Source organism: Glycine soja, chromosome 8 (genome assembly GCF_004193775.1).
Source record: "Glycine soja cultivar W05 chromosome 8, ASM419377v2, whole genome shotgun sequence".
In the NCBI taxonomy this organism is placed as follows: Eukaryota; Viridiplantae; Streptophyta; class Magnoliopsida; order Fabales; family Fabaceae; genus Glycine; species Glycine soja.
In genome coordinates, this window is record NC_041009.1 from 1,003,262 (window position 1) to 1,013,213 (window position 9,952).

At 27.8% G+C, this 9,952-nt stretch overlaps 2 protein-coding genes across 3 annotated transcripts; both read right to left on the minus strand.

The window, feature by feature from the left end:
• Positions 1 to 1,312: 1,312 nt before the first annotated feature.
• Positions 1,313 to 3,315, minus strand: LOC114424633 (LIM domain-containing protein WLIM2b-like). Its single transcript, XM_028391497.1, has 5 exons — positions 2,835 to 3,315; positions 2,516 to 2,615; positions 2,383 to 2,405; positions 2,138 to 2,227; positions 1,313 to 2,036 (listed from the first exon to the last, which is right to left on the minus strand). Exons 1-5 carry the CDS (start codon positions 2,967 to 2,969, stop codon positions 1,698 to 1,700), a joined length of 687 nt encoding a protein of 228 aa, XP_028247298.1. The 5' UTR covers positions 2,970 to 3,315; the 3' UTR covers positions 1,313 to 1,697.
• Positions 3,316 to 4,293: 978 nt separating this feature from the next.
• Positions 4,294 to 8,099, minus strand: LOC114424635 (remorin 1.4-like). Of its 2 annotated transcripts, XM_028391498.1 has the most exons (6): positions 7,913 to 8,099; positions 6,339 to 6,407; positions 5,285 to 5,329; positions 5,107 to 5,194; positions 4,770 to 4,851; positions 4,294 to 4,677 (listed from the first exon to the last, which is right to left on the minus strand). In XM_028391498.1, exons 1-6 carry the CDS (start codon positions 8,007 to 8,009, stop codon positions 4,474 to 4,476), a joined length of 585 nt encoding a protein of 194 aa, XP_028247299.1. In that variant the 5' UTR covers positions 8,010 to 8,099; the 3' UTR covers positions 4,294 to 4,473. The 2 variants fall into 2 exon arrangements, with proteins under 2 accessions (XP_028247299.1, XP_028247300.1); XM_028391499.1 differs by lacking the exon at positions 6,339 to 6,407 and having other exon boundaries at positions 4,316 to 4,677; positions 7,913 to 8,091.
• Positions 8,100 to 9,952: the final 1,853 nt, after the last annotated feature.

Sequence of the window (9,952 nt, forward strand, 5' to 3'; positions counted from 1 at the left end):
TTTTTTAAAATAAATCATTATTTTTTTATTTAAAATTTTTTATCCATTTCAATAACTAATTTTACTAAACACATAATTTGATAAAGTAGTTTTTTAGTTTTTGGCTAATAACTAATTTTAAACTTTGAACTTCTAACTAATTTTTCAGTTAGTTGTACTGAATATAATTATAAGATAATTTTAATTATTAATACTTTAAAAATAATAAAATTTAACTTAGAGATAAAGATAATAAAAGTTGAAAAATATGAAAATTAAAAATATGAAGTATATAAAAAATCCCTCAAAAAATATATAAAACAATGTAAAATAAAAATATTTTTTTGTGAATATAAAAAAAAATAGTTAGTTACCATGTTATAGTGTAAAATGTACATATAAATGACAAAAGAGATAAATATTCATGCTAAAATATATTTTTGGTTTATCGTATAATTTTTTATTTTAATTCTGTCTTCTAAATTTAAAATGTTTCACCCAGTCATCTTTCTATCAATTTCTTTCACTAATGATGTGTTGACACAGCAAATATTCAAATGATATGGCATCTCCCACAATTTGCATGCCACCAAGATGATCAAAATAGTGTGGTCAACTAATGAGAGGGCCAACTTAGTATAACAAATACACTAGGGCTAAGTTAATTTTTTAAAAATTAAAGATGAAACTAAAATAAAAAATTTAAATAAGAAACTAAAGTTATATTTGTGTCAAATATTATATATGTCTAATTGAGTCATTGAGGAGAGTGAGGACCCCACCAACAATTTTTTTATTTCTTAAATAATTTTTTAAATATAAAAAAATAGTGTAAGATATTGAATTTTCGATCATTTCATTCTGTAACAATAGTAATGTTATTTTTAAACACCCAATATTTTAAATTAGGAGATGGCCAATGAAGATACATATGTTTATCAAATAATTTTTTACTGTTATTAGTATCGGAGACAAAAGAATTAAATAATTAGATGAAATAACATAATTAAAAATTATTAGGTGGACGAGTGAAATAGATATAGTAGTTAGTAAGATCCTAAAACTATTTTCTTTAATAATTTTTATAGCTTCACTCTTTCTAATTTTTAATATACGATTAATAACTTAAAATTAAGTTTTTGATCTGGTCATATATGTTTATATTATTGCAACTTATTTTACATCAATATTATAAACTACTAATATTTTACTCTATACATTAAAAAGAATCTATATACTGACAGTTAATTATTATTTTCTGATACGCCAAGTTGAAGTTAGTTAGATTGGTTAATTCGGTAAGGTGTATGAGGAGAGTTGTATACAAAAGAGATTGCTATTGTAATCCATTCAGACAATAAAATCTTCTTTTTCTACTCTGATATCTGTTTCTGAATACAAAGAATGAAATACATCTGAAATGATTGTAGCATGCATGCATGCACTTTGGCTTGAGAAAGTCATGTACATGCCCCAAAGAACAGAAAGGCTTAACGGTTAACTGTCTACACTGACTGTTTGCAAATTATGGAACACATAATACTGTAATAGCCCTTTTGCGGGAATCTTCCCAAATGACACAAAGCCACACAACCCAATGAATCAGGAACTTCAAAATGTCCCAAATGGGGTTGTTCTATTTGTAGCCAGAAAGATCAATTTTACTCAAAGACACAAGTGAAGCCTCCCCTTGCAAAATTAATGTTCCATCAATCAATCTAGTGTTCTTGCTCAGAGTGATCATCATCAGCTTGTTCAGCTTCCATTGTTGTTGTTGTTGTCGTCGTCTCTGGCTCTGGCTCTGAGCGATCATCATCGGTTGTTGTTGTTGTTGTTGTTTTCTCCACAGCCTCTTGTTCTTGTTGCATTTCACTTTTCTTCAATGAAGTTTGCTTGGACAGATAACTGTAGCTACCCTTCTCCTTGAACAATTGAGAGAAGTGAGGCTTGCAGTAAAGATATCCATCAAGAGCAGCATAGGTTGAAGGGGTCAGGAAACATCCTCCATGTGCACACCTAAAACATGATTTATGGTAAAACTCGCCTTCCACGGTCAACTGTCATAAATTCAATTCACAAAATTAGCAAACTAATTAAGGGTGGTCAGAACTCAGAAGCATATGTAACCACAAAAGAAAATGTGATTTGTCTTTCAAACCTTTTCCAATGGATATACGGTTTTCTTGCATTTTGAACATTTCTCTTGAGTCCCAGAGAAGAAGGCAGAAAGTTTGCTTGGTGCTCTATTCTGTAGTTGATAAAACAATTCATGAAAAAACCATGTCAATATTGAAACTAGTTGAAGACATAAAATTTACTACTAACTGAATTAATTATTTTGACAACAAATATAGCTCAAGCAAATAAATAAAAAGTGTCTTGTTTCGGTAGAATAATACATACCAGCTCGAGTGGAGGCTTTCCAGCTGATTGAAAATTATGAAACAAAATTACGATTTATTAGCCCAAAAATAGTACAAAACAAAGCAACTGTTGTGATAATTTTTTTGTACAAGAGTAAAAAAAAGTGTCTTACACGACTGGGATTTCTTGGGGTAGGCGCCAGTTTCCTTGAAAAGCTGCTCAAAGTGCACCTTGCAGTACAAAACCCCTTCGGTGGATGAGTAGTTGCTTATCTGTAATGAAAAACACCACAAAATATAGAAATAAAGCTTCAGATTTCAGACTCCATGCAGTCTCTTAAGGATATTTCTCAAGGATGCAATACAAATTTATGAAATCAAACATACATTTGTATTGTACGGGCACATGCACTAGTTCTAATGTTTTAATAACACATTTTTTAAAGTAATTAAAATTATTCAATATAATATATTAAATGCTCCTTAACGTACCGCAAGAAGGCCATTGCAATGGCTGCATCTGAAGCAATTCTTGTGATAAGCAGCCCCATCGACAGATAAACCTTCGACCAAGTGAACAGTTTTGTCGCAAGCCTTGCATTTCTGTTGGGTCCCGCTGAATGCCATATTATTTTATTTCCTTTGACGTACTAGCTAGCTAGCAGAATTTGGTTCTGTTGGAATTGGAATATGATTAAGCTAGCTAGCACGAAAGATTATTGAGGTGAGGTTTGAGCTAAGACACCAAAGGAAGGATTTATGATTCTAGCATCCATCCTCCATCGTCTTTTGTAGTTGCTGTCCCGTGCGAAATAGCAGTAAAACAAGGATGAAATGGGTGGATAAGAAGCATTATTTGTCTTTGGATTATATGCTCCGACACAAATTCTCTCTTCTCTAATTATAGGCCTCCTACTACTATGTAAAGCATATGTGTCTTTGACCAAGTCCTTCATGGAATTTGTCCATAGCATAAGTTTCTGGATTGAAAGATGATACTTCTACACCTGTTAGGCTCTAAATATAAATATATACCGCAAATAATTTTAAAGAGTAAGTATTCAAATTGTTCATCAAAAGTGTGAGTTATTATTGTCACTTTAGTGTTTGATAAAATTCAAATTAAATTAATCCTAAAAGTGTAATCCATCATTTACTTAGATTCAAAAGGCAATAAATTGTTAAGTTTAAAATTAAAAGTGACGTACCTATATATTTAGAATTTTTTATTTTTAAAGAATAATGTGATAACATATTATACTTTTAGGGACTAAGGTAATAAAATAGAGAAAATACACCATATTTTAAATTTTCTTACTTTTAACATGCATGAACTAATATGATAATATCAATGACTAAAATTGTGGTTTATCTATATTTTAAATAGGGACAGATTTAGGAGGAGACTAGCTGAGACTTGGCCCCCCTCCCTCAACATTCTTTGTATATCAAAAAGAAAAATGAAATAAAAATATTAATAGAGAAAATTTTATAGAAAAAAAATAAAATATTGATTTAATATTTGCTTAATTTTTTACTAGTAGTGGATTTTATCTGTAATTTTACACATGAATTTAATAATAAATATTTATGTGTAACTTTTTATTTAATAAAGAATTATTTATTAGAAGTTAGATAATTAAATAATTATATAAATAAAGTTGATCTCCTTTGATGCATTCCTAGATCTGTCCTTGATTTTAAGCAAGGCTAAAATATTAAATATATATAAAATTAATTTAGATAAAAATTTAAACAATGATGTAATTTTTTAAGGAGTTACACAAAGTAGAACACTTTATTGTTGTTATAAATTAGAACAATAAATATAAACATTTAAGTCATATTTAAATAATCAAAATTAAAATATTAATGTACAAAACTTTTTTAAGCAATGATATAATAATTAAATTAAATATTTTTTATTTTAATCATTCATATTTTTTTTTTATGATTGAATCTCACATCCTTGACATGAGAACTATTCTCGTTATATTATATCTTCCTTGCTTTTTCTAATATGCAAATATGAATGTCCGGCTCTTATTACACAGCAAAATTTAAACGTATAACAACAAAAAAAGCAAGCCATGAGAATTTGTGTTTTTTGTTTCATTTGGCTGAAAATCCTTTAACTGCTGCCGAAGCATGGAAGATATTTCCTGGGTGAATAGCCACGGGTACGAAACTTAGCAGCTTTCTCCTCTATTTCTAGGAATTCTTCTCCCCTGTTGGCTTCTATCATTGCCCTTTTCTCTTCTGCTGTTCTATGAATTTCAGCAACATTGTTTTGCATTTTTTCAACACACTTGGCCTTGTTTCTGTCCAATTTTTCCTGTCAAATGCAAATGTTTGAATATAACATTAGGATCATTCATACAACTGACTTCAGTCACAATATTGATGCATTAATTAACCACATATGACCTCAATCCTTTTAAGATGTGCCTCCGCAGATGCTTTCTTACTATTCTCCCACAATACGACAGCATTGTGCCTTTTATATGCCCTGTTTGACAGTTTCACATTTTTCAAGCTTAGTAATCAATAGAGAATGGAATTCAATAAGAGGTTATTCTGTAATATTCACATTTGAACGTCTATTCAAACGGACCCTTAAAGCCATGCAAATGTCCCAGAATTTCACAACATAGTATATTTAAGATAGAACCCGGTTTCTTTCTTCCAAAAATTATATACTAGCACCTTGTCAAAAAAAAAAAAAGATAGTACTTATATAACGAACTATGAGATGGTATCTTACCTGTTCTCTGCTTTTGTCTTCTCACTTTCTTCCCATGCTCTTATTAAAGCCAGTCTTTTCTCTGATTCAACCCTTGCAAGCACAGCATCTGATGACAAATATAGGTTACTTATCTCTTAAATAGTTATAACTTAAGTTATTGACTAAATACATAAAAAAGAAAAAATTAGAAAACAACCTCTGTCAACTGAATCCTTTGAATCCGTCCTAGTAGTAGTAGGAACTGCAACCTCAGTAAGGAAACTCAATCACATGACGGGTTGAGTAAATACTAAATGGCGTAGCATTGAAAGAAACGCGTGCAAAATCATGTACTATGCCTTATCCATGTAATTTCACGTGTACATAATAAAAATTAAAAATCATATATATGATTTGGAAGTCAAATAAATAATTCTAAATCCTCTTAAAAAATACATGCAACTGATTAAAAAAAAATCAATAGTTTGTTATATAAATTTAGCATACATAACAATCATAAATGCGTTGAAATGTCATTAATTAATCTTTTTATTAATTGAAATTATTTATTTTATTCTCTAAATGAATATGTAGAACAGGACAGGCGTAACCATAAGTCCATAACCAATAATTAGCCAAATCCAAACGTGAAATGACAGAGACACTTGTTAACTTTAAGATACTAATTAAGATATATTAAATGTGTGTTATTAATAATATTTCATACATTAAATAGGTATTTCTAAATGTAGGTACGTAAATAGTTAAAATATAAATTAAAATACTTAAAAGAATAATAATTATTTGGTCGATAATAATTGAATCTATCGAGTTACTCAATATAATTAATCAACATTCCTAAGTAAGGAGTTGAGTTTTTTTTTTTTTACTTAATATTTTGATTGAAAATATAAAAAAAATATATTAGAGTGACTTTGATGGAAAGAGAAATTCTCATTATTTGATTGAAAAGTTTAAAGAAAGAAAAGGTGGGGAAAACCACGATAATGCTTAATTGAATAATTCTAATTAAATCCTCCCACAAACATCTTTCAATTAATCTTCCTATTTTTATATTTACAATTCTTTTAGTACAAACTATATGTCAAAACAACATGTTAAACTTTAAAAGATTAAATACAATTTTTTTATTTAATATCTTCTTTATAAAGTAGTATATAGAAAGATTTACTCGTGTTTAATTTTATGTCCCTTCTTCTCTCTTTCCCTCGTTTTAATCAAATTCGACCTTAAAACCGAAAATAACTCACCTTTCTTTTTGACCTTTTTGGACAAAATTACTAAGAAACTACGAAATCGATTCCATTTGGCGAACAAACCTAGAAAGTTAAAACATAAACAAAAAAAAATCAAAGTTTCGTGAGGAAAAAAAAAACAAGAGGCCTCTGTTTAGTAAGTAAGCATGAGCTGAACGATGGTTCATATAAATGATCATAAATAATAATAAAGGAAAAAAATTGTCTCAGTAAATAAAAGTATTTTCACTCTTGAATGTTAATTAATTAAGAATTTAAGATTAAGATTACGATGTATTTTATATTAAATAAAATATTAAATTTAAGTTTAAAAAAATACTATGTATTATATTTGGAGTTTAAATACTAAATTGACCAATTAATTACTATATTAAATAGGTTTTATTAAACAGTGACTCAAAGAATTTTAGAAAATAATCTCAAAATTATATAAAATATACATTATAAATTATAAATTTCTTTATGACTATTCTTTTCTATGATATAATCTTCTTAACTATTTTCGGAACTTTTTATATAACCTACTCATTTATATTAAGAAATTTTATATTTTAAATCAAATTATGAACTGTAATAATATGAAATATATAATTTTATTTATTATTATATTTTCATAAATACAGTTGTAATATTTATCATAAAAATTTATCAACCACTACATTATATATTCAAAACGGTTAAATAAATTAAAACAATAACATTTAAATAATTAAGAATTACTGTAGATTAACCTCTTTTTTTAGAAAAATTCTTGTAAGTAAACCTTTTAAACCTATAAACATGACATATATATATATATATATATATATATATATATATATATATATATATATATATATTCAAAACATATTGATTCTAAATATTATCATCATTATATATATCTACAGCTCCAACGTGATTTTCATTGTTAGTTCTCAAATAAATATATAAAATTTCTAACAATACTAAGAGTCAATAAGTATGTAGTTTAAATGCAGTGTATTAAAATAGAGTCATAATACAAAACATAATCAATTCAATAATATTATGGAATATACAAATGAATATATGAATTTCAATAAATAAAAAATATCATGTGTATATTCTACATAAAGTATTCTAATGCTTTATATTTGCTTTGATATTACAATTTAAGAATGATATTTGCTTATGGTATACAACATGCAAATATATTACAATTTAAGCAAATATAAAGCATTCTACATAAAGTTATCATGTGTATGTTCTATACCATAGGTATAAGCAGATATCCTTCTTACATTATAATACACATAATTATTCCTTTTTAAAAAAAAAAGAATTGAAGTATATATATTTATGCCTACACTACATAATCAGACATTGCAATTATAATATTAGAACTCATAAAATTTTTATTTACTACAATAAAATGGAATGTTTTAAAAAGAGTGTATTGATATATAACACCAAGTAAGTTTTACTTCAGATAAAGAAAGGGGTTGGTTGCATCACGAATGGGTTGAATCCTGAAAAGCTTATTAATATATGAGTTTTGGTTCAGTCTATGTATGTCTTATGAGTAAGGGTAAAGCATGTGAGAGACTTACTTAGATTGAGTGGAGAAAATGCATACTCTTGTCTAACACCGCTTGAAGTGTCTGTGTTCTCCACTTCCTTGCCTCGTTGGTTCCCCGATACTCCCATAACGTATACACACTTGTACGTTATTATAAATACCAGACCTTACGGCATGCATACTTAGAATATATAGCAACACTAGGTCTTGATGAATGATGGTCTCGTTGGTATATGTAAGAGACGTGTGGGTAAGTTTCAAAGTAGGGTCCACTCACACATATTTTTATATTTTTACTATATATGCTTACTTATATTCTGTATTGAGTTCCAATCATATATATATATATATATATATATATATATATATATATATATATATATATATGTTGGTCCGAACCTGAAATACTTTCGTGGAAGATTTTCCAAACTATATTATAATGAACTGTATAGCATATGAAATAAATGAAGGGAAGGAAGTTATGATCATGAGCCGTAATAAATGAAAATAATAATTAATAACTTGGCAATTGCTAGGTTAGGTATCTCTTCCCCCAGCCGATCAGCTTTAAGATCACAATTAATAACTTAATTGTGTGTACTATATATATTATATCGTATAAAAAAATACTATTATAATCAGTATTTTTATTTTTGGGTGAATGATATCACGGTGTTAAACTTGACTCTTCATGAAGAGCCGCTGAGTTGTGATCGCCGACTGAACTGAAACAGATAAATGCTTTCTTTACACCAAAGGATGGATGCTTGTACATATATATGCAAAGCCAAATTAATTTGGTTATAATTAATTATATGGTGACCGACTGTGATTTATACACATTTCAAAAAGTGTATGTACTTTGGTTGGATTAATTAGATCTATGGGAAAGGCCAAGGTGATTTGTTCTGAATTGGAGATTTGCAAGCAAAGATTTGCACACCTAAACAATGTAGTTCCATGAGCAGCCATATGCCTCCACGTACATGTGCTAAATTGTAGAAATACTAAAATTATATTTGATAAGATTCTTAAAGGGATTGAATGATTTAATTTTTATATTGTTCCATGAGCAGCCATGTTTCCACATATGTTCGAGGGGAAAATCTTATAATGGAAGGAACCAAGCACTGTGTGGTAAAATGCCTAAACATACCATTGATTTGTGCGTGCTACATATATAGCTATCCTTCCATATTTTAAGAAATCTTTAAACTCGACAGTAAACAACATTAACACTGAGGGATGGCGGAGAGTGTGTGTGGTATATGAACAACAACCAGATGATCAGAAATTAACAAACTATTTTTGTGCACCATGGCAATATCAATGCCTTCTGAACTTGTTTCAGCAGTCACAAATCCATACCATAAACCAATGTTCTCATCCTTCGAACAAATTAAGCCAATCCGAGTAAAATTCCAAACGGAAACTAAAAGGAGAATGAATATTAATATTGTATTTTCTGTATCCAGATAGTAATATTTTCAGAGGTTTTATATACAGAAGCTAAGGATCTAATTTGGTACAAAGGCTGAAACCGTGCCTATATATAATTATTTTAATCCCCATGATACCATGATTACTAGCTTTTTTTGCTTTTTAATATCTGTCCTCGATAATTTATTTAAAATCTCTTTTTACCTCAAATAATAAATATGTTCTTTTGTATTATTTTACATTTATGGGTTAGCTTATCAATTAATTTTATAAAATATTTTTAATTCAATTTGTAACTAATAGGAGGAACTAAAATCAAACTTTTGAAAATTTAGAAAGACTAAAAGTATATTTTATCCTAATTTATATATTAATATCCTTATGAGTGTGAATTTTTTTTCATCTTTTGGTATAAATATCTATTATGTGATTTAAATATATTAGAGATATAGTTTAATGTATAGTTTATATTTCTTTATGATATAAATATTTATCCTCACCATTTATATATTGATTGTTATTCATTTTAATTGTATGATATTATTAATTGCCAAAAAAAATTATTAATAATAATAAACCGAAATTCTAAACAAAATAATCACACGCACACACAAATACAATATTTAACTAC

Excerpts from the sequence above, each read along its gene's own strand:
- LOC114424633 (XM_028391497.1), bottom strand. The coding sequence starts at position 2,969 with ATGGCATTCAGCGGGACCCAACAGAAATGCAAGGCTTGCGACAAAACT. Across the intron at positions 2,406-2,515 it reads CCCCAAGAAATCCCAGTCGT|CTGGAAAGCCTCCACTCGAG; the intron begins GTAAGACACTTT and ends ATTTTCAATCAG. Across the intron at positions 2,228-2,382 it reads GAAAGCCTCCACTCGAGCTG|AATAGAGCACCAAGCAAACT; the intron begins GTATGTATTATT and ends TATCAACTACAG.
- LOC114424635 (XM_028391498.1), bottom strand. The coding sequence starts at position 8,009 with ATGGGAGTATCGGGGAACCAACGAGGCAAGGAAGTGGAGAACACAGAC. Across the intron at positions 5,330-6,338 it reads CAAAAAGGTCAAAAAGAAAG|TTCCTACTACTACTAGGACG; the intron begins GTGAGTTATTTT and ends CTGAGGTTGCAG. Across the intron at positions 4,678-4,769 it reads CACATCTTAAAAGGATTGAG|GAAAAATTGGACAGAAACAA; the intron begins GTCATATGTGGT and ends TGCATTTGACAG.